Source organism: Eulemur rufifrons, chromosome 30 (genome assembly GCF_041146395.1).
Source record: "Eulemur rufifrons isolate Redbay chromosome 30, OSU_ERuf_1, whole genome shotgun sequence".
Classification (NCBI taxonomy): domain Eukaryota; kingdom Metazoa; phylum Chordata; class Mammalia; order Primates; family Lemuridae; genus Eulemur; species Eulemur rufifrons.
The window spans coordinates 123,879,327-123,905,045 of record NC_091012.1 but is presented as its reverse complement, the minus strand read 5'-3'; the positions used below and the strand labels follow the sequence as shown (position 1 = coordinate 123,905,045).

Below are 25,719 nucleotides of genomic sequence, written 5' to 3'. Positions count from 1 at the left end.
GCAGTTGCGGTGAATCCTTATCAGTTGCAGAGAGTTAACCAGAGGGGCGAGCAAGGAGTAGACTATGACTAAAGCCGGCACAGTGGCTCATGCGTGTAGTCCCAGCTATTCAGGAGACTGAGGCAGGAGGATCACTTGAGCCCAGGAGTTCAAGTCCAGCCTGGGCAACATAGCAAGACCCTGTATCTTTAGAAAAAAATACATATATGACTACAGGCCATCCCCTTGCCAGACCCCAGCATAGTTTTCTTTCATAGCCACCCCAATCTATCAATTGATTGGAACCCAGCTCAGGGTTGCTTGGCGCATGTTTGGCCAAATGTTCTGAGTAGCATTCAGGAGAATTTCTGTGGACTTTGGGTCCCTTAAGAGAATGAAATATGGTTGCTCATGTGCTTTGCTGACTTGGGCAGCCAAAGAGAGCAAAGCCAAGAAATTATCGGTGTCTCTTTTTGAAGAGCAAAGCCAATGGCTCCTAGGAGAAAGGTCCCCCATAAGCGAGGCCCCCTAGCCTTGCTTTTTCTTCTCTGTTCTCTCCTTCACCTCTCCCTTCAAGCTCTCACCCCTCTCCTCTTCTCCTCTCGACCTCTTACATTCAGGTTCTAAGTAGAAACACTATGGGTTTAGAGCCATATCAGTTAACTAACTTGGTACTCCAATCTCTGCAGCCTATCACAAGTTGGAGCACCCAAGTTGCTTCAGGAGACTAAGGGATCAATGTGGTTTTATTGTTCCTCTGGTCAACTCTTTTGATAATTGCTATTATCTTATAAACTTGTAGAGATGGTTCTCTAATGTGTGCTTCCAGAGCCCAGTCCCCAACTTTGCTTTCTGAAGAGAAGGGATGTTTTCCTTGATTTCTGGGAGCTGGGGTTATAGTAAATATAAATAGTTATCCTGAACTTGGTTATCAAGAAACTCCAGAAGGCTTCTCACTGTATTGTCTCTGCCTCTAATTGTACTCCCGGTGAGGGGAGGGACCATTTCTATAGAACGTCAGATGTTTCTAAGTACAGTCCCTGAAAAAAGCTAATGCAACAGTTGATGTTTTCTTATTTCAATCTGTTATAACTCCAGGCACCTATGGATTCCAGAATTTTATGGAAAGTTGAAACTATAACTTTGATTAAGAATTCCAGTGGATCTCTATTGGAAGATTGGATACTCACTTTTCTCTGAGAAAAGTTTCCACTCCTTGGTTTGTGTTGGTTGAGAGCACACTGGGCAGAACTGGTATGGAAATGCCACCCACTTCTTTTTAAGAGGAGAGCCCACCCATATGTCTACATGGGCTCTCTGGCAGGGATCTTAAGCTCAAATTCTAAAAGTGAATGGATGAAGCAAGCTGAGTTCACACTAGAGAGTGGCAGGGACTATGGCAAACTGGAGTGGGCAGGTCCTATCCAAAGGGAGCAGCAGCTCTTCAGTGATGCTGGGGAGGGACAGTGCCAGTGTAGCCACATGATCTAGTTTTTAAGAGAAGCCAGGAATCCAAATATTCGATAAGGTTTCTCAATTTCTAAACCCTGGCAACTAATTTTATTTCTGTTTTTTTTTTTTTTTTTCTGAGACAGGGTCTGGCTCTCTCACTGAAGTAGAGTGCAGTGGAGTGCAGTGGCATCACCATGGCTCACTGTAACCTCAAACTCCTGGGCTCAAGCGATCCTCCTGCCTCAGCCTCCCAAGTAGCTGGGACTACAGGCATGCACTACCACGCCTGGTTAATTTTTCTATTTTTGGTAGAGACGGGGTCTTGCTCTTGCTCAGGCTGGTCTCAAACTCCTGACCTAGAAGCAATCCTCCTGCTTCGGCCTCCCAGAGTGCTGGGATTACAGGCGTGAGCTTCCGTACCCGGCCTAATTTTTTAAAATAAAATTTTAAACACTATGTGAGCCAGGCTACACCTCTGGGCTAAAGTTTATCTAGAGCAGTGGGGAAATGGCACCCTAAAAGAACCTGGCTCTTCTCAGAGCCCTATGCCTCTGAAAAGGGGCCCCTTTTCTGTTTACTTTAGGATCTAGGATCTTATCCTTGCACACAGGCTTATCTTGGACACAATTTGCTTACCCTCAACTCTCCTTCATATAAAGTGGATGGAGGAGGCCAGAAGTTGAAAATCTTAAAAAGACCATGCTTGATAAGATTTTAATTTGGCTAGAAAACAGATGGAGTTAATCTTGTGACTTGCCCAGGATGTGGGGGCTAATCAGAGTTCTCAGATTGGAGTTTGGGAGACGTTGAAAGGGAATTAATTCACTGCCCCTCACCACCACCCCTTTCTCCAGCCCCTGCCACCTCTTACCTCCAACACACACACATACAGACCTTGACATGCTTTTTCAAACATCATTTAAAATGAGTTTGTCAGAAGATACAAGAATAAGGAAACTCCAAAAACAGAATTTTCCTATCTGTCAGGGTTTTATGAAAAACACCAAGTCCCAGACCCTCTTGTCAGGATCCCTGACCCCTCAATTTGGTGCTATTCAATGCTCCCTTACCAAACTTAAAACTGCATTTTCCTCCTCTCACCTCTCTCCTCTCTCTCCCCCGCCTCACCTAAATATTTCTTAATTGAACGGTTTGTGGTGGAGCTTCCTTATAGCAGTTTAATAGATTAACTCATCTGAGCTAGCCTCAAATTTCAGATTAAAATTCCTTCATCCCGAAGGCAGCATTATCAGGTTGTTGGAGGCTGTTTTCAAACCTTGGTTTTGAATAGCAGCGGCTCTGCATTAATTTAACCACTAAGCTAATAAGTAGGTTTCGTTTTGTTATGCTAAGCTTTATTGCTTTTCTTTTGATCAGAATGGTGTTGTTGAGCAAAGCAGCAGACAAGGCATTCTTTGATGAGGGAATTAGCGCTCCATTCTTCCTCTATTATTCATAGCGCAGTGGAATATGTAAGTACCTGAGGGTGTCAAAGGAGCGCAGGTTCTATTGCAAAGTGCTCGCCTTGTTTCTCTCAATAGCTGACTATGAGATGATAAACCGCTTAATACACTGTGCTAATTGGATGAGAGCAAAAAGAGATGGGAATTAAGGCGAGGCAAAAGGAGAAAGTGCAACCAGCCTTCAATTCACTCTTTCACCACTTTAACAGCACCAAAGGAGGCACAAGCTTTCTATAAGCAGACTAGAGGTTTTGTGCAGAGATAAAATGAACGTGTTAGTGGATTCAAGTAATACACTAATTATTGCACAGTATAAATACCACTACTGGTTTTATAACAGGGAGGTAAACTTCTTTTGAGAGGGTTATAGGATTGCTTGGCAGTGGTGTAGAACCTAATAAGGGCCCAGAGTAATAACCCCCTGGATTAACAAAATTGCTGCTTGTAGAAGTATGATTCAGGCTTTTACGAAGATTTCCGGAGAATGAATAAAAATGACTGAATGACATTTCTTAATGTATAACTGGTAATCGCTCCCTTTTCTTTAAAGGGAAAAAAATGTATACTTCAAACTGGACCATTAATAACGTCCAGGGACAACATGACTTTTTCCTTTGAAAAATGCTTTCTCTCTGTCAGGTAGTGGGTTTTCTTCTCCCCACCCCCCAGCCAGGCTGCCGCTGTCAGTTAAATATGCAATTGCTCCAGGGAACTGTGTTCCAAAATACCATTTTAGACCCCATGTAAGACCTCCTTCATTCAGACACACTCACTTTTGTATATACATATACACACATGCTCACGTACACATTTTTTCCTCTTAAAGCAAGTTGGACTAACTTACGTATAATTTCCTTTCCTCTAACATCAGCCCCTTTTTCCATTCTAGTAAAATCTCCGCACTTTAAATGATACTAATAAGAGAACTACAGGTGCTTCGACTCTTGATATTGTAAGTCAAAAGCAACAATAATAAATGTTTGCCCAATTGGGTGGGAGAAGGGAGTAATAAGACGAAATATGGGAAACTGGTCAGGGCCAATTTCAGTGACTTTAAGACTGAGTTTCAAGTCCCAAGTGGACCCAAACCTTCTCTTCAACAGTCACTCTCTCTAATTCATTCACTTGCTACCTTCCTCACCACACACCTGAGATGTCCACTGCAGCTACCATCCACAGTCCAGGCCATGGGTAGTCGGTCATGGAAGAACACTACTGGCAATACTGTGCCAATTGGCCCCTTTTTGCCTTTCGGGGCCTCCTCCAGATCTGGCTGACATGTCTGAAAATGTAGCAAATTAACTTGCCCCTTCCCCTCAACCCTCCCACAGAGGCCCATACCCAGCTCCATATCGCCCTTCACCCCAAGATGCTGTGGGGGTGGCCCTGGGAAAGCAGGTGTTGGGCCATGCTGCCATGGGTGTGACAGGAGACAGCCATGCCCTGAACTGGGCTCTCCTGAACTCCCCTGGGCTCTGCATGTCCTCCTCCACAGTGGAAGAGGTTTGCTTAAGGTTGGGGGGGGTCAGCCGCTCCCAGCATTGTGACCGCGTTCCCAGATATTGGGGCCAAATTGGGTTGCCATTCATTAATAATGCTCACAATAAGATTAAATCATTCTGGAAAATCTCATAAAATCCCCCTAAGTACGCTCCAGTGGCTCTTTCCAATCCCCATCATTCAGCACTTGGGGAGGTTTGGAAGGAGAAGAAAATTGGTTTCTTTGCTTTTAATGCTGCTTTGAAAAGATACTCAGAGTTTGTCATGCGTGACATGTCACATGTTTAATGTGAACTTGCTGGAAGTCAGGGGGTCTTTAGCGTGTGATATTTATGGGGAATATTAAGTGCAGAATGAGGTCCCTCCAGCTGGGGAAAGTTGAAAGAATAGGAGGCCCAGGACCGGGCTTGTTTGCGGCATCAGAATGACATAGGATTAAGAGTTTGTAAAACAAGGCGAGGGGTTCTCATTGGCCAGTAATAAATGTAATCCTTGGAGGTAATTTCACGCAATTTGCTTCTGCTCCATGGAAGGGTCAAATGAGAAAAAATGACTTAAAAAAAGAGTTCATTAATAGGAAGAATGGTACTGTTTCTCGTATATCATCCAACTGGCAGCCTGGAGGGGGAAAAAGAAGCCCTACTAAACAAAAAGCCAAAATCGACGGAAAATTGATATTGACCACCAAAAACAAAACAAAACAAAAAAAAAAAAACTCAACCCAAAAACTTCTTTCCCTCATGCTTCTCCTGCACTACCCTCTCCTCCCAAACTCTGGAGCGGCCCTGCCCGTCCCAGAAAAGCAGCCTTCGCTCCGGGAGACCCTGTGGAGTCTGAGGGTTTTAGACTCTCAGGCCTGGAGAAATGCCCTGAAAGTTCCCTCCGGGCCCACGAACCCCGGAGAAGCCGTGTGTGGTGGGAATGGGAGTGGGCGGCCGCTCCCCATGCCCCAGGCCGGGGCAGAGTGGCGGTGACCCTCCCGAAGGCCAAAGTGCGAGAAGCGGCCTCAGGCGAGCAGCCATCGGTGCCCTCCCCAAGGTTTCGTGCGGGCGGGGCCCGCGGGTGTTGGGGCCCCGTGGGCGAGCCGAGGACACCCGGGCTCCAGCGGGCTCCAGCGGCCCATCTGCCCGGCGGGCTGCCCACCCCCTGCCCCAGGCGGGCGCAGCTCCTGGCGGGCCACTGACCTCTGCCCGACCCCGCACCTTCCCCTCTGCCGCGCACACTTGCGCCCCAGGCCGCGAGGGGCCCCGGCCCCCTCCTTCTCCAGGGCGCACGCGGAGCCCGGCGGCCCCGGGCCCGGAGACGCGCCCACGCCCCCCGCCGCGACCGACTGGCCAGCGGTGTGGCGGGGGTGGCCGCCCCCAGTTCGGCGAGTCGCAGTAGTCACGCTGCGGCAGCACCCCCCCCCGCCCCCCGCCTGCCCCTCTCCCCAAAGGTCCAGCGCTCTAATTACCACAAATTGAAACTAATTAAGCTTCTCTTCCCTTTCCCATCACCCTAGGAGCGTTGGCGAGACCCAGCCCCCGCGGGCGGGCTTCCACCGAGCGGTCACCCGAGGGGCGAAGGCAAGGCCCCGGGGGAGGGAGAAGCTACCGTTCCCGCCACGGGGAGGGGTGCGCCGAGGGGGTTAAGGCTTGCAAATCTGTTTGGGTCTCCTCACGAAACCTGAGTTGTTTAGATTTTTTTTTTTAAATGTATACATTTACTAGTGCCTGGATAAGTGATGTAATGACATTTGTCGAGTTAAGATCTGCCACTTGGATACCCCTCGCCGCCTTTCCATCACTGTTCCTCCGTGTTCTCTCTCTCTTCTCTCTCTCTCTCTCTCTCTCACACACGCACACGCACACGCACCCCCTCCCTCCTCCCTGCGAATGTACGGTGGAGCCCGCCCCTTCGGAAGCGAGCGCCTCAGCTTCTCGCTCTCGCCATTACCTGTCATCTCGGACTGCGCACTTCCTTGCTACGTGGCACATTCCACCAACGGCTTCCTTCGCCTTCCGAGCCAAGACTCCCGCTTGCTTCAAATTTCTGACTCCGTCAACAACGCCTACAGTACACCCACCCACCCTCGAACCCACCCCACCCCCATGGCCCAGGACCCCCAGCTCCCGCTACAACACGACTGGGGGCGCCGAGATGCGCGTGAAAAGTACTGCGGCGGCGTCCTTAACCTTTGTAGGGAATCCGGTTCCCTTTGAGGATCAGATTCAAACTCAAGGCCTTTGCCAGGAAGACGCGTGTGCTGACAAACCCAGGAGGTGCCGGGGCGCCGGGAGCCCCACCCTTGACTTCCTGGGGGGGCCCCTTCTGTTGTCCCCTCAGCGCGGGTATAGAGCATTCACACTTCCTTTTGTTAAACATATAATTTTTTTTTTTATTTTGAGCGTGACACTTCTCCACTAGATAGCAAGGAAAAGTGATAACAATTACACATTACACAAAAGTACTGTACCATTGCCTTTATCTTGAAGGTTTCGGAAGCCTCTACAGTTAATAAGTTAAATAAAGGGCTTGAGTACATAAATATTTGTCTAGGAACCCTACCGTATCTACAACACAGTAAGAACCTACAGGAGGACAAACTTTTACCATACCACGCTGAGTGCAATTGCGTTATAACATTTCAAATATACAAAGCTCTGTTCTTTTTTTTTTTTTTTTAATAACAATGGTATGTACAGAATCAATAATCACAGTTTGGTGACTTCAACAGTCCATATTCTAGCAGAGTATTTCCCTTTGGTTTGATATAAAAACCTTGGTTGGTGTATGATAAAGAAGAGAACAAGAACAAGACGCCCCTTTCCTTTAAGTGCACTGTTAGCTATCTTACAGGCTCGCGTTCGCTTCCCTGGCCCTGGCTTCACGCCGGGGCCCACGCTGGGAAGATCAACTTAGAGCGCCAAAATGCTATTAAAAAAAAAAAAAAAAAAAAAAAAAAGCTAAGTGGGGCGTCAGGAGGAAGAGAGGTTGGGCTTTTTAAATTTTTAACTTCAATATCAGGCGTTTTGGGAGAAAACTCCCCGATGTTTTCAGGAAAGTAAGAACGGGAGAGAGTGGACGTTGGAGTTGGAGCGAGGTTGGCGGTGGCAGGGGAGGGACAGGGGCAGGGGCAGGGGCGAGTGGACAGCCAGCCGAGGAGGTGCCACGTCTGGTAGCGCTGAGAGCTGCCTTGCCTGCGCCCAGACTGCTGCGAAGGCGGCTGCTCTCTCTCAGTGCCGTCTCAGGAGTGTGCTGGTCCTCTGTTTCCATTTGGTCTTGAGTGGTGCTGAGTGAGGTGACCTTTCGGGGCGCGCCCGGGGCGCGAGGTTGGAGGGCAGCCTTTAGCACACCTCCTTGCCCGTGCTGGTGCCCGGCAGGATGTTGAGCTGCGTGAGCTGCGCGGCGTGCTCCTTGGCCTTGAGCCTCAGCGCCGCTATGCTAGAGGCGCGTCTGTCTGCAGCCGCAGTGGCCGGGTCGGCCAGCGCGCCCGACGCCACCGCGCCCTCCACCGCCGGTGTGGGCTGTCTCAGGAGCGCGGCCGCGGTCGACGCGCTGGTCAGAGGGGCCATGGTGGAAAAGAGCCTGCGGGGAGAGCAAACAGCGCGGTCACGGCCAAGGGAGCTGTGCGCAGCGCCTCCAGCAGCGTTTCCCGCCGCCAGTCACTGGGGGAGCGGAGGGCGCTGAAGGGCACAGAGGGACGCCGCCTCAGGGCGCGGAAACGCAGGCCACGGGTGGGCCTCGGGCTGGGGAGTGGGCAGGAGGAGCGGACGGAGGCTGGAGCACACTGAGAGAGCTTTACCAGAGCAGAGCACCCACTTGGGGAAAAAGACCTAGGGGGCCAGATACTACTTCTAGAAGGACTGGAGCCGGGGGCCAGAGTCAGGCCCAGTTGCGTGGATTCTGTGGTTTCGCTTACGACTGTGTATTCCAAGGCCAGGAGCTACAGTTATACTATTGATTAGGAGAGAATGTGGAGAAAGAGGAGAGACAAAAAAAAAAAAAAAAGAATTAGAAGAAGAAGAGGAAGGGGAGGTGGAGAGAGAAAGAGAAAGAAGAAAAAAAGTGGGATAGATAAAAACTGACCAAGACCTACGATGCAGACTTTGAAGTGTCTCTCAGGCTCCTTCTTGGCCCGGGACTCCTTTTGCCCTGAAAAAGCCGGCCTTGTTTGCTGGCCCTCGCGTCCACCAGCGCCGGCGAGGACCCCCTTCTGCGCGGGGCCGAGCTGCCGGTGCGCGGCCGACGCCCGCGGGTGGGGGTGGAGGGCACCCGCCTGTTGATTTCCACGCGACAGGCGACTATGATCCTCCAGTAGCCCCGCGTCCCAGCGATCCCGTGGCCTCTTGCCTCAGGGAGCCCCCTACTCACGACCCCCGCGCGCGGCGCAGGCGACGCCCAAGCCTGCGACCCGCGCCAGCGCCGATGGCGCCGGGATTACTCGGCGCGGCGCTTCCACGCCTTCCTCACGGCATCGCGGACCCGCAGCTGTGGCCCGAGCCGCCCCGGGCCACCGGACACTCCCCCCTGCCACGGCCTCCGAGTGCCCACAGGCTTTCCCGGCCGCCTCCCCGTGGGCTCTGGCTTCGGGACCCAGCCGGGCTAATTCGAGATTTCCACGATTACAAAGGAGCCCACCTGGGCTCACAGAGCGCCTCCTCCTCCTCCTCCTCCTCCCAAGCCCACTCTTCACGCCTTGTGCCACCCGCCCCCCCCCCTACACACACACCCTCTTCCAGACTCTGAATCTTGCAGCCAGGTCCTCTAGTCACGGTTCGCCTAGTTTTACAAGTCACTTGTTGTCAGAGGGGGAAAGTGGCGGAGCGGGGAGCCACAAGACTAAAAAAATTTTTTTTCCAGAAAGAAATGATAAAATGGGACTCGGAAGTAGCATAACATGCCCTGGTTCCATTAGGTAAACTGAGTCACTAACTATACTTAAGTGCACTCTGTTTATTTTATTGGTTTGTTATAAGAAACTAATTTTACTTCGAGTCTTAATTTTAATTTTCTCTAAGATGATTTTTGTTAGTGGTTGCGAAATCGGATGAATTTATTATTTCTTTGTTCTCCCGAAGAGAGATCATTGAAGCTGCGTTCAGTTTTATTTTCACTGCACTTTCTAACTTAATACATCCCTCCTTTGTTTCTTTGTCTGTGTGATTATATAGACTTTTTATTTCATCGTTTGATGTTCATTTAAAGAAAAGGAGTTATAATATATGATGAACTGTTTCTTTTATTTCGTTGTCTTGTACCGCTGTAGGGGTTGGGGGTTGCACATATGGGGCTATGGCTGGCAGCAGGTCACTTGAGTGACAAGGAAGATGGAGTCTGGGGAAGAAGAAAGAATTCTGTGCATCCAGAGGGCCTTGTGACTCCAGGGCTCCCATGGGGACCAGGGCTGTGTTAGGCAGCTAGGCTTTGGGGCATGAGGAAGGACTTCTGCAAAACTTGAAAAGTCATCCCTGCTCGGTAGCCTAAAGCTATACAGGTTTGCACTCACTCTTGCTGCCTTCAAATGGTACTTTTACAGCTTTCATTGAGCACTCCCCGCTTGTCACGGTTGTCGGTACTGCCACTGCCCTCCCCTTTCCCGCTCAGTCCTAAGTCATTCCCTTCAAGACCCACACTTTTTTTTTTTTTTTTGAGGCAAAATTAGAGAGTATTTTCTTTGGCTAAAGTCTCTGAGGTTGGGCCAAAGAAAAAGATGTGTGTATCCCATTTGTCTCCTGCCTCCTCCCTGAGCCCAGCCTCTGTGTGTATATGAGAGACAGACAGACAGTGACAGACAGACTTCCGAGGCCGCGCGTTACCTGCCAAACGCGGGGCTGATGAAGGCTGGGTGCCGGAACACGGCGGCTCCGAGGAAAGTGCTCAGGCCCAGTGGCGCCCCGCTAGGCGGCAGGCTGGCCGAGCCTGGAGGCGGAGGTAGGCTCGGGAAGGCGGCGGCGGCGGCGGCGGCGGCAGCAGTCCAGGCCGAGTCCAGCGCGGGGTGGTGCGGGGGAAAAGGGCTGGCGTCCAGGTAGGGGCTGAGCGGGTGGGTGGCCGAGAGCGGCCCGGGGAAGGGCAGCCCCGGGGGGTGGGTCTGCGCGCCCGCCTTCTCCCGCTTGCGCCACTTGGCCCGACGGTTCTGGAACCAGACCTGCAAGGCGGAGAGAGCCCAGGGATGGCGCGGTGTGGCTCCACTGCAGCCGGTGCCCACCTCGCCGCTCTTGGGCCTTAGGTTATTATTGGACACATCTGGGGCCAAAGGAGCAGTGAATAGGAGCCCAAACTTCAACTTAAAGCCAGCAGGAAACACAGGACAAGCAAACCCTTTCCCGTGGGTATTCCAGCTGGCTCAGTTTCCCAAGTTTAAGGAAAGTGGTTCGCTATGTTCAAAGATGGGGAAACCAAGGTCGAAATGTCTGCGCTGCCACTTGCTTGCTGGGCGTCTTTAGATAGGTCACTTAAACCTCTCTGAACCTCAGTTTTCTAATCTGTAAAATGGGGATAATAAACTTTTACTCATAAAACCTATGAGGAATGAGTCAAATAAGGCAAGTGAAAGCACGCATTCAGTGGAGACTCTCAGGACATGCTTATTTTACTGCCTATCAGCTATTTTTTGCCTATTTCAGGTTTACCCAAGAGCTGGCAAAATCCCTGCTCTGTATTGAAAAGGGAATCGGGGAGGCGGTTCATTTATTCTTTCCAGAAATATTTATTGAACACCCAAGAGCACTATGCTGGGTTCTGAGCTTCGGGTGGGACAGGAGGGAAGGAAGAAATGCTCACAGTAATTAGCAAACAGGCAAACATTTTAGGGGGCCAGCTCGCCATGAGATGAAATAGGGGTACGCAGCCTGCTCTCTGCAGAGGCTCTCTGTAGGGCCCGGTCCTGAGCAGGGAGGCACCGGCTGCATGGATGAAGTATGCAGCCACACCTGGGCACGTAGAAATCAGAGGGCAGGATAGGTGTAGACATCTTCAGTGTTAACAGGTCCTTTATTTCCTTTTGGGGATGTGGTTTAAATAGGTTATTTAAATAAGATAGTTCTAGGCCTGGGGGAGGTTTTCAGCTTGAGGTATTTTCCTAATTGGTAATAGAAAGTAGTTTTAATAGAGACCTTTACCTGAAACATGGCAGCTACCATCATCTAAAAATAACCCCCAGGAGCATGAAATTATTTTTATGTGACCTGCTCATCACACCCACAGCTGAGAAGATATGTTCCTTCTCCCCTGAAGGCATTAATATTTTAAGGGCTGGGTTTATGACTGCACACAAGCCTAAAAATTAAGAATGAACTCCAGGGCTATACAGAGTTATATTAAAATATAATGTAAATGATCCCAGAGGAATATGTTTTAAAATTTGAAAGACATTCATTTCTCTCAGATATACACACTGGGTGGGGTGTTGTTACTATCACTGGCATCTAAGTTTGGTTTGACTTCTAGACAGCCCCCCAGGGCAAGAAAAATCAAGAATCCAAATCCGTTAATTACTCAAAATTCTGCCCAAAGGGGGCCCATCCACAACATTCCACAGCCTGCAAATAATCTATTTGTGAATTTCAGAAACACTCCAGTGTGGAAATCCAGAAGCTTGAAAAAGTAAGTCTGTAGATGGGCCCAGGTTGGGTGGGCAGCTTTTGTGTATCCAAATCTGTCTAGACGAGAATATCCGCCACTCCTTGATCGCAGTGAAAGGAGAAAAGAAGGGGAACTGGGGGCAGTGGATGCAGAATGCCCTTAAAGAACGTGGAAACCTTTTTACAGACGGATCCTCTCTCCCTGCTCAACTGCAATTATCAAGATGTCCCCCTGCAATGCCTCATTATTGAATTAATACCTCTGAGGCCCCCCAAAGGTAAACAAAAGGACTCTAATAATTCATATTCACTTAATTACATCTTCTCCAGTGAATAGGGGCAGAGGAGAAGGGGAGGGGGTGCTCTCTTTCTTTTTAAAAGTTATTTAACTTTCCCACGACTCGTTCCCCTGAGCTGAAAATACGGAGTTGCTGTCACATCTCTGTTTGACAATGGAGAAATGTGTCAACAGAAAGGAGGGGACAGGCCTCATCATTAGCCCTCTAATGCAAGAAGCTGTTGTGTATTAAATGAGCCATATGGAATTTATTGTGCTTTATCAGCGCTTGATTTTGACTGTAAAGTGATTCACTCAGCTCCTAACCCAGGGACATCTGTTTTCTGTTGGCCATCGGGGCTGCCCAGTGTTGATCGTCTCTTTGGTTATGAGGCCTGGGTTCGGAAATGCACTCTGGTATGGGGCTGCAAACACCTTTAATAGCATTGCACTCACTCCCTATTAGATCAATGTGGGCTCATTGCTATAAAAAATGGGAAATCAAATAGCATTAGCCAGCTCCTTGTGCGGGGCGGAGGGGAAATCAAACAGCATTTTGCCTTCAAATGGCCCTGTTTGTTCTAGCACTAAGTGGGCTTTTATGAAGCCCGATTGGAGACTTAATCGCAGCCAAATACCTGCTTGGAGCTGAGCGGATTTGTCTAACAACCAAATCCATGCTCCATCCCATTATTTCAATCAGCAGAAGTAGGTCGGTGGCTTGTTTCCTATAGGGGCTTTGGGACTGGGGGCTCCTGAACTGCCATCTGAGGGACTCTAAAACCCCTGTTCTGATCCTGGACTCCTCCTTCAGGGTCCCAAACCCAGAAACTTTTCCCTCCCACCTCCCAAGTTTGAAGTTTTAAATACCTTTTTGTGTGTGAGTGCTTGGGTCAACTTTTCTGATTCTACTTCTCTTCATTTTATGAAGGGGGGTCTCAATCCCCCCATCCATCAACCCATCTCCCTCTCTTTGCCCCACTATCCCTCAGCCCTCCTCCCTCCCTCTTCCCTCTCTGTTGTGAAGCTCACCTGGACTCGGGCCTCAGTCAAGTCCAGCCTCATGGCCAATTCCTCCCTATAAAAAAGCAACACACAGACAGGAGGTCACTGCAGGCCCCAGCAACTCCCTCTCAGCCACCTTCCCCTGGGTGGCAGGCCTCCTCCATTAGGGTCCTCCCTGGCTGCCTTCCCCCCCCCCCCCAAACACTTGGGCTTCACCCTTCCTTCACCACTGGAGTGCCTACTATTTGACTGAAAACATAAAAACACACATTGCCAGATACAGGGTATTACATATTATATCATATTCTATTCAAATGTGACAGGGGTGGCTTCTTGAGTTCAGAAGTCTACAAACCTGGGCACACGGATTCTCTCTCACTCTCTTAAGCCAGAGTTAGACAAGAAACACACACACACAGTGCTTATACCCCGTTTTGTCCTAATATTAAATGGGAGAAGAACTCAGCACTCAAACTAAAAAAAAAAAAAAAATGTTTGTCCACCCTCTTGGTTTCATACTGCCTTCTTTTAAAAAATTTCTCTCCCCTCCTTCTCTTTCCAGCTCTCTGCTTTTCCCTCCATCTCTCTCTCCCCCGCCTTCCTCCCTCCCTCACCCCCTTAGGTCACACTCCCCATTACCCTCTGGAGATATGTTAAGCTTGTTAAGAGTTCAGTGGGGTAATTTTTCGATTAAACAAAATTCTGCGCACCTCCTGACTCCAGTGCCCACTACAAACCCTGCCCATCTCAGGGGAAGTCAATTTAGCTGAAACCCTACCCCGTCATTGGAGTTATTACTGCGACAATTAAGGCAAATAGGAAACCATTAAGATGCTGTAAAACGGCTTACGACCTGTTTACCGAAAATTTGAGCGCGCCGAGAATAATTGGCTCTCGGCTCGCTAATACGAAAGAGCGGGGGCTGCCCAAACCTGGGACCCGGGTCTGCACTGTCGGTCGTCCCCAGCTCACACCTGAAACTACACTGGGGGAAAAGCGGTTTGTGGAGTGCTTTCCGTTGCTCCCCGCTACAGTGAGCACTAGCAAATCTCAAACTGCCCTCCTGGCTGGCCCCGGGGCCAAGGGGCTCAAACCCCTGGGTTGGAAAGAAGTGGGGGTGGGGCGGCAAAGAGGAGCTGTCCCTCCTCTCGCACTTTGGTCCCCACCCCCGCCCCTGCGCCAGAAGCTCAAAAAGGGTGGACCTGGGTGCCAAATGACACCAGCTCAGTTTCTTCTTTGGAAATACACATGTATGATCAGTGCAAAAAGCCGGTTGACCAATTAGCTATTTGATAGCACACACTGATTTTAAAATTTATTTTATTTTTTAAAGAGAAGGGAGGACTGAGTGATGCAAGGGAGGTCCAAGTGGAGCTCAAGGGATGACCAAGTTGAAGTGCCTTTGCCCCACATTAAATCCGCTCTTTTCTGTTTCTGGTTAGGAGAGAGTTTGGCAATTGCCAGACCAACTACATGTTAGAGTTGGCTCGGGCCTCCTGAGCCCTGAGCAGCGATTTCTCCTCTGGTTCAAAGGGGCAGGCAGCATTCCCCTTCTAAAATGCACATTGAAAAGCTGCGCACGTCTCCTGCGAAGGAGCTGCCCGCGCTTAACAAGCCCTGCGCCAGGCAGTCACCAGCCCCTTTCTCCCCCTCACTGGGGGACGTTCACTCTAACCCTGGCTCCTCGCCTGAGCTGAGACCTTGGCCTTGGGGTGGGAGACAAGGACCCCCAGCCAGGCCGGCGCCCCCGCTAGGCTGGATTAGCCCGGGCCCAAGGGCCCGGTCACCCAGTCATCCCACAAGCACATCTTTCCCAGAGAAACAGGCGAGCGCGAAGTGGAGCGTGACCAGGCCGAACATCCGGCTTGGAAGCTCCTCCAAAGAGAAAATTCCCCCAACTGCTACGTCTACTGCCTGCCAGGCTTCCAGCAATCGTTGTCCACCCCGTAAACCGTAAACTGTTGACATTAAACACACGCTGGGTTTAATGTGTGTGTGGGGAGAGGACAGAGACCAGAGGGGAAGATTCTAGCTGGTGACCCTCAGGTGCACAGACACCGAACACCGCCCAGTTCCGACTTCCTTCGGTTATTTCAGGAGTCCTGAAACGACAGAACTCGGGTCTTTTTAAAGGCCTTCTCGGCTGGCACCGGCTCCAGCTCCAGCGGACAGAGTAACTGATACCGCACCAAGCGGGGGTGGCGAGCGCACAGCACAGTGGCCAAAAATAGCCCCTGCTTTGCTCCGGCCGAGCGACCGCAGACAGGACAGCGCTTGCTGCGCCTCTCGGGGGACCTGGCCCGGGCCGCAGCGCCTGAGGCCGTGTGCGCGCGCGGGTGTGCGCGCTTCTCCAAGCTGGCGCGTTCGGGCGCTCTTTGGAGAGGCTGTTTCCTTTCCTTTCCTTTCTCTAACTAACACTTGTGATTTGAAAACATTAAACTGGAACGACCTTGGGAAAGAAAGAAAGCATCCCAGCCTAAACTTAAAACCTGAAGCAGGGGAGGGGGGAACGGGCAGTTTGGGTGAGCAAGGGTGGGTGTTGGGAGGGCGCGCCTCGGCGGAGTTCAAGAGCAAAGTGTCCGCCTGGAGTCCTGGGGCCCCTGCCAGCCCACCACCCCTCTCTGGGGCCCGCGTGCGCCCTCCGCTGCTGCCGCTGCGACCACCCCTACGCGCATACCTGGTGAAGACGTCCGGGTAGTGCGTCTTCTGGAAGGCTCGCTCCAGTTCCTCCAGCTGGTAGCTGGTGAATGTGGTGCGGTAGCGCCTCTGTTTGCGTTTCAGCAGCCCCTCCTCCGAGTCGCTGCCCGCAGACAGGCACACGCTGTCCTCGCCGTCCTTGCCCTCAGCGTCTTCCGGGTGCAGCAACAGCTCTTCCTTGGGTGACAGCTCCCCGCCCTCGGTGGCCACTGCAGAGGCAGCTGCTGCGGCCACAGTGCCGGTGGTGGCCACAGCGCAGCGCCGGGGCTCCTTGAGCAGCGCGCGGGCGTCGTCCTCCAACAGCTCCTCCTCGTCGTCCTCCAGCAGCTCCTCTTCTTCATCCTCATCCTCCTCGTCCTCCAGCAGCTCCTCCTCGTCGTCCTCGGCGCCGGTGCCGCCACCCGCCGCCGGGGCGCTGCCAGTGCCGCTGGCCGCGCCAAGGCGCTCGTCTGGGTGCGTGACGCCCCCCGGGCCGCCAAGCTCGTCCAGCGCGGGCGGCGGCGGCACGAAGGGCGCCCCGTTCTCGCGGTACGACTTGCTGCGGCTGATGCTCACCTGCGGCGCCTGGCTGATCTTGAGCGTGTCCCAGGCAGCGGCGGCTGCGGCCGCGGCGGCCGCGGCTGCCCCTGCGCCGTCCGGCCGCTCCCCGGGCCGCGCGGTTGGCGGCGGCGGCGGAGGAGCCTCCCCCCGCGGACCCACCGTGGCCGTGGCCGCCGCGGCCGCCGCCGCGGCCGCCGCCGCCGCTGCCGCAGCGGCGCCCTGGAGGAGGCGTCCCCCGCCCGGGCCGTACAGGCGCCGCAGCTTGGGTGGCAGGTGCAGCTCCGCCTCGAACTGGGCGCTGCTGCCCTTGGGGGAGCCTGCGGGCAAGGGAGAGCGGTCAGCGCGCCGGCGTGTACCCGCCAGAGCCGCTGCCCCGGGCCTGCCCGCGCCTAGGCCCAGGCGCTCGCGCCCCAGCGCCACCAGACTGCGACCCCTTAGCCACCTTCTCCACTTTTCTTGCTCTTTTTCTTTATATCTTTCTCTCTCGTTCCCTTTCTCTAGTTTCCTTCTTTTTGCCCTCCTCTCTTCCTCCCTGCATTCTTTCCTTTCCCTCTCTCACTCTCCCCTTTATTTCCTTTCTTCCTTCCCTTACCTACTCCTCTTGCTCTCCCTCTCCCTTCTGTTTAATTTTTCTTTCCTTCTCTGTTTTCTTTCTTTCTCTCCTCTCTTTTTTTCCTCATCCCTTTCTTCTCCTCTCCCCTTCCCTTTCTCTTTTAGCGTGCTTTCCCTTCTCTCTTCTTCTTTCTTTCCTTTATTCCTTTCTCTTTCTCTCCCCTTGCTCACTCTCCCACTTTTCCCCCTTCCTATTTCGGGGCAGGGGAGAATCCGAAAACACTGTACAACTTCAAAAAAATTCACCACCACCCTGTAAACTGAGCACGACCTCTGCCCACTGCTCGGCCCGTAGGGGCTGGGGCTGGCAAGAGGGGCACTGCACCGCGGGCGACCCCTGCGGGGGAAGCTGCTCTGTAGTCCAGAGCGCCGGCCGCGCCCCGACAACCCACAGCGGGACGGGGCGAGTGTCCTTGCGCAAAAAAGCAAAGAAAAATCGTCCCGGCGAAAATTCGCTTGGAAAGGCCTGGGGTGAGGACGGAGGGGGGGGGGTGGTGCAACAGGCACAGGCCGCTCCTTCCCTTCGAGGAGAGCCTGGCAGAGGTGTTACTGCAGACTAAAAAAAGAAAAGGAAAAAGTCAGTTTTATTTTAAACGGCCCCTTCTCCGCAGTCCGCTCCTGTCTTCCAAGGGGCACTGCGTGTGGCTGGACCGCTGGTTTTCGGATTTTAAAAGAAACCAACAGTTTTTACCGTGCGACATCTCTGCAGCCAGCTCAAGGCAAAACTTGAGCATAACAAGTTCGGTGCAAAACGACAGTTGTTCTGGAATGTTCAATTTCAGAAAAAAATAAAACCTTTTAAATATCTCAACAGCTCAACTCTATTAAAAAAAAAAGACATAGCAGAGGGGAAAAAACCCAAAAACAAACAAAAAAAAAACACCCAGAAGCCACACATTTCATACACTTCAAATACAATAAGGAGAATTGGGGGAATCCCAGGGAGACGTTTCCGGCAAATCTTGGCTTTAAAAGGTCACAAGTAATCTACAATTTTTTTAAAAAAGCAAAACACCGCGTATAAAGAAATTTTCCAAAGAGAAAGGGCCAAGGCTCACCCTGCCTGGAGACCCCCATTCAGCAGCTTTTGGGTTTCTTGTTTTCAAGTTGTTGCTACAAGGGTCCACCGTGCATGTGCTGTTTCTGACCTGTCGTCCCTCCTCAGAGCACACCCAAGGCAACAAAAAGGGGGGCATCTAAACGACCTAACTATTAACACCGATAACCTAAAGGCCCCCTGAGAGACGCTGGGCCTCTGCTTTTTCTGGAAGCAGGGAAAGAGGGAGAGATGTTTATCGCTCTTTGAGGCAGCAGGCCTCAGAGTTGTCCCCTTTTTCCTTCCTTCATCTCCAACTTGACAAACCCAGGCCCTTGGCCCCCTGAACATTAAACATCTATACAGTGTCCGGCGCCCTTAGCAGGTGCCTGACGGGCGCAGCCTTACCTTGCACAGCCTTTTCCTGGTCGGCGCGGCTGGCCAGCGGGGCAGGCAAGCTTTGCGCGGCTCCCAGCAGCCGCATTTTGCACGGGCTCCTCCGGCCCAGGATGCTGTCGATGCAGTAGGAGGAGAGCAAAGTTGGAGATTTACTTTTGCACTCGGGCCTCTCGGAGCAGCCCTCCTCCTGGTACTGATTGCTCATGGCTGGGGCTTTTTCCCTGGGCACAGAGAGCGGACCGCCGGCTGCCTCTCCTGGAGGGTGGGATGGATGGGTGTGTGTTGGGGGTGGGGTTAGATGGCTAGTTATAACGGATATTATTGCGATCTTTGTGCCTCTCTGCCTCTCTCGGTTGCCGGCTGCCGGCTCCCGCCCTGCCTGCGGCCCCAGCTCGCCCTCTCCGCGCTCAGGACAAGCGGTAACAAGTGTAGTGAGCAGCGGGCGCTGAGCTCTGGAGTCTCTCTCCTCCACGTGCTGAGAGGCGCCTTCTGATTGGCTGTCGCCAGAGGCCGGACTGCGTCGGGCTGTGGGCGCAATGCAAAGCCCGGACTGGATTTCGGAGGGGCAGGCGGCGGGGGTGGGGGGGGGTGGCGGATAGCGGGCTCTCAACAGAGCCAATTTTCTTTTTTTCTTTCTCTCTCTCTCTTTTTTTCAAACTAGCAACTTTCTAAGTTTGCCATCCTCTTCCTGCAGCTCCTCCTTTAACCCTTTATAGATGGCCGAAGTTCTAGTTCATTCAGATGCCAGGCCTGTGGGTGCCACCTGGGCGGCGTGCGCCCCTTCCACCAACCGGAGGACCTCGCTCCCCGGAGGCGAGGCCTTGAGACTCAGCTTCAGATCCTCTTGGCACTTTTCAAAGCCGATATTGTGCTCCTAGGACAGCGCCTTGACCTCAGTGGAACTCAATCGCCGTTTTCTCAAGGCTGGACCTCCCCCCGCTCCCAGGTGCCAGGATGACCGCTGCAAGCAAACATCCGCTGTCGGGGGTTCGGTTTTCTCTTGTGGTCCAACGCATTGCGCTGTCTTCACACTGAGCCCGGCTGTTGCTCTCTTGTTAGTAGTGTCCCTCAACTGCTCTCCTCTCCCTTTTAAACTCTGGAATGAGAAAAAGCCCCTAAAGACAAAGCTCTGCCATAGGCGTGCGGCCTTCTCTAGAGCATCTCCTGGGCGGAAAGGGACAGGCGAGTGTCAGCTGTGAGGAGGAGCGACTGAGACGGGTCTGGGGGTCTCCCCCTTCTCCCTGAGCTCTCCTCCCTCTTCCCCCTATAAATTCATACCCGTTGGGCCGTCACCCTGAGGCTGTTCACAGTCGAATTGCATCTGGGGAGCGGATCCAGTGAAGCGCTCTGAGTTCCCCAGGGTGAAAGTGACCTCAATTCACTTCAACTAACTCTAAGCACCTAAATTCTGAATTCTCATGACCAGGCTCCCATGGGCAAAGGTGAGAGAGGTGAGCCTTAGGGAGAGCGCGCTCCTTTCCAAACAGCTTCTTCTGATGAGAACTGAGACCCAACTTCGACAGAGACCCAACTTTCAGTCGAGCCTGGACAAGAGACCGGCACGGACGCCCTCCCTGCCTGGGTGCAGGATCCAAGGGACTACCAGGGGCCCCGACGCTGGCGGAGTGGGGGCGAGGGTGGTGGGCGGGAGAGGGGCTGAGGAGGGGAAATCCACGCCGGGTTTTCCTCTCTCAACCCCTTCAATGTGTCAAAGAGAAAAGCGTTTTACAAAGGATTATACTTGAATCACTTACAGTCAGTATTTAAAACTACAAGGATGCATAACTGGGATTTTTTTTTTCAGCCATAAACATCTGCACAACTCTTGGATGCTGGTGGGTGGGTGGCAGACAGATCGGGCTGGCTTGGCAGGAGCGTTCAAGATACAACTTGAGGTGGATGAAGGGTTGGGAACAGGCACATTAATAATGCTAATACTAATGCTGATACTACTACTACTATTAAAGGCAGGACAAAAAGGATTTCCCTCTGTCCCTCTCTGTCTCTCTCTTTCTTCCTCTCTCTCGCTCTCTCTCTTTCTCTCTGTTTTTTTTAGTTTGATCCTCACCCGTTTTCCCTACAGTTGGATGATGGGGCAAGAGTGGGGGCGGAAGAAAACCCGAGCTATCGCTGACATATGATTTTGTTTTAACCCCTCTCTGCGATTCCAAGGCACCTGGGATCAGCTCCTGCCTTTCCCACAGTCTTCCTTTTCCATCCTCACCAACAATTCTGTGTTTTTATACTGTCCGGTTCAGCCTTAAACTAACATTCTGCGCGCTGATTTCTTCCTTGCTTCACTCTCCCGTCCCCCAAAGCCGTTTCTGGGCGTGCAGGTCTCATCACAGCCGAGAGGCGTAAGGACGCGCGGGTTTCCTCCGTGCTTCCAGCCGCGGACCCTCGCGGGCGTCCCTGCCGGCTTGGTGGCTGCGAGGGACAGAGGCACTTTTCCCTCCCCGGCTGGCCCCGTGTTGGAAATCCGCAAGACCCGGCTGCCGTGACTTCAGAGTCGGCTCCGCACACACAGAGAGTGGGCTGAAAATGAGTCCAAGAAAGATCGTGTTAAACAAAAAGAGACACAAATGCACAAATCATTTCTGAGAGCCCAACGGGGTTTCAGCTATCTCGGTGGAAGACTTCTTCGCCTCCATTCCCCTCCTCCCCCTTCTGCAGCTGTTCTCCTTCTTTTAAAAGAAGTCGGACTTTGTGCTGGGGTGTATTCTAATTTTAATCACCCACTGTAAAAGGGAAGGTTAACTTAGAGTTTCTGGTTCTGATTTAATGATCCCTGGAATTAGATCTAATTCTATTCATGGAATATAAAGTGTTTATTTGGGAGACCTGGGTGAAAACACTAGTTTTGTTTGTTTTGTTATTTTATTTATTTTTACTATTTTCTAATCAATCTTCCCAAGTGAGTATGTTATTGGGAAAGCACGTCCATTGAGGTGAGAAGGGCCTGAGCTAGCCCACTCTACACCCAACAGCCCTGAGATGTTGCCTTTGTCACAATTCAGTACCCAACTTCAAAATCTACAATTGACTCTTGCTATTCCCGAGAGATTAAATTAAAAAAAATTACAGGAAACTTTTCTAAGCTACTGGATGGGGAGACAAAATCTGCTGGCGTCTCCACAATGTCTAATCAGAATATGAGTTATCATATATGTGTGTTATCCTATATGTCATTTTAGAAAAATAAAATAATGCCTCTAATATCTAGAAAGAATTTAATTGGTGTGTAGAGTAGGTAGACTTTTTAAGAATTGGGCTATAGGACTATGTATAAAAGAACTTATGGTTTAGCCCAATTTAATATTTACTCTGACAGCTAGCAAAATGACACTTCACTTTCTTTTCATCTCACTTTCTGCACTTTCTTTTACCTATTAATCAAAAGTAATTTCATTTTAGTGATAATATTATTCATGTTTGTACTTTATTATTCACAACCCCTGGCTCCTCTAATCTTTGGGGTCTGTAACTGTTGGTTTGCTTTTCCTATGCTGCTTGGAAAACAATATTTTATGGTTCATCTGCTTTTAAAATCAATCACTAAATAAAAATGACAATAATGGCTGGAACTGAGGGTCAGAAGTGTTTAAAACTGTTATTTATGGTGAAAAATAGGGCTTGTTCCCAGAACTGGAAATAATAATTACCTAGAAGAGGAGAGTGGAAGAAACCCCTTTCTTTTCTGTGGTGAAAGAGCTAATTCTACATTGTAGTTTTAAAATTATATTTGCAAGAAATGCAGAATAAGGGGGTGGCAGTTAGATGTCATTATCCAGGGGAAAAAAATGTTTGAAGGAGCGTTAACCTCACATACTTTTCATTTGAGATGTTCTAATTTATTGTGCAATATACACATAGATAAATAAAGCTGTAATGGGCTTCCAGTCACACCGGACGGCTCAGGTCTCCTTAAATTATGCTCAACCTCTTCAAAACATATATTTAAACAATAGACATAAACTTCATTGGAGTCTGCCGACCAATTTGGAAACCATTGGAAGGGAAGACAATAAGACCTGATTACACGCAAGGATTCTCTGTGATGTGATATCCCCTTTGCCAAGTCATTTTGCTGTTTTATTTATTTAATTTCTTCTTCTTCTTCTTCTTCTTTTTTTTTTTTTTTAACAAACTTTCATTCATTTATGGTCTTCCGCAACCTGCTAATTTAACACTGGAGTGCGTTATTGCAGTGTTAGGAGGAGAGAAAGAGAGAGAGAAAACAACAATACTGCAATGATCCAAATGATACAGTAGAATTATAGCAATTATAGTTCTACTTGTGGAAGAAAACCTTGCTGAGATCAGGCAAACAAACTGAAGCCTTGTGAGGATAACAAGCGTCGGGATTGACAGCCGGTGCTGGGAAGAGCCGGGAGGGCACAAACAGAAATATTTTCCTCCCCCCACCCCCCCTTAACTCCAACCAGTCAAGGTTAACCTCCTCAAATGCTGCTTTCAGAGTCTTATCCACTTCAGGGTATGCATTTTATGCACAAATCGAGGTCTCTCCTGGAAGTCTGGTAATAGGAGGAAATGTAACATAATCCGCTTGCCTAGAACTTGTCCCTCGCCTTCTGTGCCCCCTGCTTGCCCTCCACGTCCTACCCCTGACTCAGTTCTCCTGTGGCTGCTGAGATCTGCCTGTGAACGGTATTTATTTGTTGATGTATTTTCAAAGGAGCAGCCCGTGGAAAGCTCCAAAGGTCCTGATAACTTGGATTTCCTGGGAAGACTCCCTCGCGTTTGCTAATCCTTTCCTGTTCGCCGTGTCTTCTGCGTGAGCCGTGGGTTCCACCATTAGGGCTCGGCTGGGAGAGGTTTGTTGGGAAGCAGCTTTTTTGGAAGCGTCCTGAGGACCACGGCCCAGCCCTCAAGGTATGGACGTCTGAGTGTGATTACTGTGTTAGGACAACTCCCCTTATTTGCAAACTTCACCACTTTCTGTTACCCGTCGGCGGCCAGGGGAAGGGTGGGGGGAGCGAGAACTAGAGAAAAAACAGACTCCCCTCCCCATCATCCATACAGGAGGCAATCGAGGCTTTTTCAAGCTTTGCTCCAAGCACAAAGCTGGGCGAGATGGTCGCAGCCCCAAGTCTGCCCTCGTGCCCTCCCACGGGCGAGAAGCAAGTGGTTGGGCTGTGAGCTCTCACCCTGAGTCCCTCGGCGGGAGCTCCCCATCTCCTGCTCCACCCATCTCCCCAGGTTTCCAGACCCGAGAGAGAAACTTCTCGGTGCCCTCTAATCACCACCATCTGCTTTCTTCTCTCCAATGCCGGACGGCGGGACCCCAGGGTCGAAGCGTCCCGGGTGCAGCTTTTGCTCTGTAGCTGCTGCTCCCGGCGACCCTGGCGAGGGTGGTGGAAGGGAGCAGGTGGGCACCGGTGGGAGCTCGGGAAAGGAGCAGCCAAGGACCCAACGCGGGCGTCAGCCCCCAGGCCGCACCGACCCGGGGCTGTCCGAGTCCTCCCCATCCCCCTCCCCCCTCCCCCCCCCCCCCGGAGCTCGGCTCGGCGCCACGGCCAGAGCGCGCCCCCTAGCGGGGGCTCCGGGTGGGCCGGGCTCTCCTGTCGCAGCCTCCGGGGACTGAAGTTGGCAGATCGGAGTGATCCGGCAGGAATGAATGAAAGAAAACAAAAGCCTTGGAAACATTTCCAAGTGTTCAATAAAAGACCCATCTGTACCTTTCTTCTCCAGCGCGTTCGTGGTTAATGTCCCCCCATGCGCGCGAGAGGGGAGATAATTGCTGGGTGGATTCTTGCTGGCGAACCTCAGGAAACACTGGACTGAGAAGTGAAATAATTGGGGGTGGGGCCAAGGCAAGCGTGCAGAGGATGCAACACCAGCCGGAAATCTGAATCCGCAGTCTCCGGGGTGTTCATGGAGGCCTGGCGGCCTGCGCACTCAGATTCTTCAGTCCCTAGAGAGTGGGGGTGGCCATCAGAAGGCAGCTACTCTGAGATTTCTTTGAAATAGGCCTCTGTGGTATCTCCACAGTACGGCTCATGATCTCCTCCCATCTTCTTGCTCTGGAACACCCCACCCTCTGATCCTAAGTTTCCGCGTTCAGATTTCAGGATTCCCAACCTTCTGATTCTAGGGTTCTCTACTTTTTGACTCGATAATCTCCCACCTTCTGACTCTAGGATCCCCTACTTCTGACTTGATGTCCCCCCTGGGCCTCCGCTCCTCTCCATCTCCCCCCAGGGATCCTCGTCTCCCCCTCCTTCCACCTCCCCACAGCACTGCATCAGGAAATCCTGGAACCCCAGATTCCACTACTCTCCATTACTCATAAATCACCTACTCCCTCTTGGTCTGGCCAGAAATTGAGAAAAGAGAAATGCTGGGTTCTTGTCTAGCCCACTTTGACTTGTTCAACCTGGAAATGATTGAGTTTCCTTGAAGGTCTTAGAACCTCTGGTAAAAAGTTACTGGTGAAGCTTTTACGAAGGCAAAGAATTCCCAGTTCAAATCGATCCCTAACTTATTTCTTTTGCATCGAGTGTGTTAATCCTAACTCAGCAGTCAGAAAAACATGAACCGTGCCTCTAAAGATCCGTAGTGTCTGCAATCTCATGGCCTCAGACCTGCAGGATTTTAAAGTCATACCAAGGCCACCAAAACAGTCACTAGGTAAGGCCTAGAAAGGAGGAATCCAAAAATAGTGATAACAACTATGATAACAACTCTTTAGAGTCCCTTATTTTGCGATGTGTCTTGCTAATTGGGAAGTTCAACACGAGGCTTTCCCTGCCCATTACAAGGCTGGTATTTCAGAGCCGGAGAAGCAGATGGAAGGGGTCCTGTGGGAAGGGAGGCGTGAGTGTCCCCGTGTTTAATTAAGAGTTGCATTGTGTGGAAGGGAGGAGGAAAGATGCCGGGGCTGTACGGCACTCTGTTCCTTTCATCACAAAATAACCTGCAAGTTAAAGCCCGCGACTAAGACGGAGCCGGCTCTGGAACAGATGCCATTAGAACCACAGTGCTTCTGGAATAAAGATATCTAATTTCCTGCCGCAAATCACTTACCAGATCAGAAAACACAAATAGCTGAAACAGAAGGGGAAAAAAATAGAGGAGGAAGAGGAGGAGGACGAGGAAGAGAAAGACCCAGGAATAAAAATAACTGCGCAAAAGGGCTTACTTTCAGCACCCCGACAGGCGTCTGCTCCAAACCTG

General features: G+C 51.2%; 1 protein-coding gene across 1 annotated transcript; it reads right to left on the bottom strand.

The window, feature by feature from the left end:
- Positions 1-6,745: 6,745 nt before the first annotated feature.
- Positions 6,746-18,955, bottom strand: ARX (aristaless related homeobox). The gene is made up of 5 exons (XM_069464037.1): positions 18,532-18,955; positions 15,916-16,792; positions 13,266-13,311; positions 10,193-10,521; positions 6,746-7,961 (listed from the first exon to the last, which is right to left on the bottom strand). The coding sequence occupies exons 1-5, from the start codon at positions 18,725-18,727 to the stop codon at positions 7,721-7,723; spliced, it is 1,689 nt and encodes a 562-aa protein (XP_069320138.1). The 5' UTR covers positions 18,728-18,955; the 3' UTR covers positions 6,746-7,720.
- Positions 18,956-25,719: the final 6,764 nt, after the last annotated feature.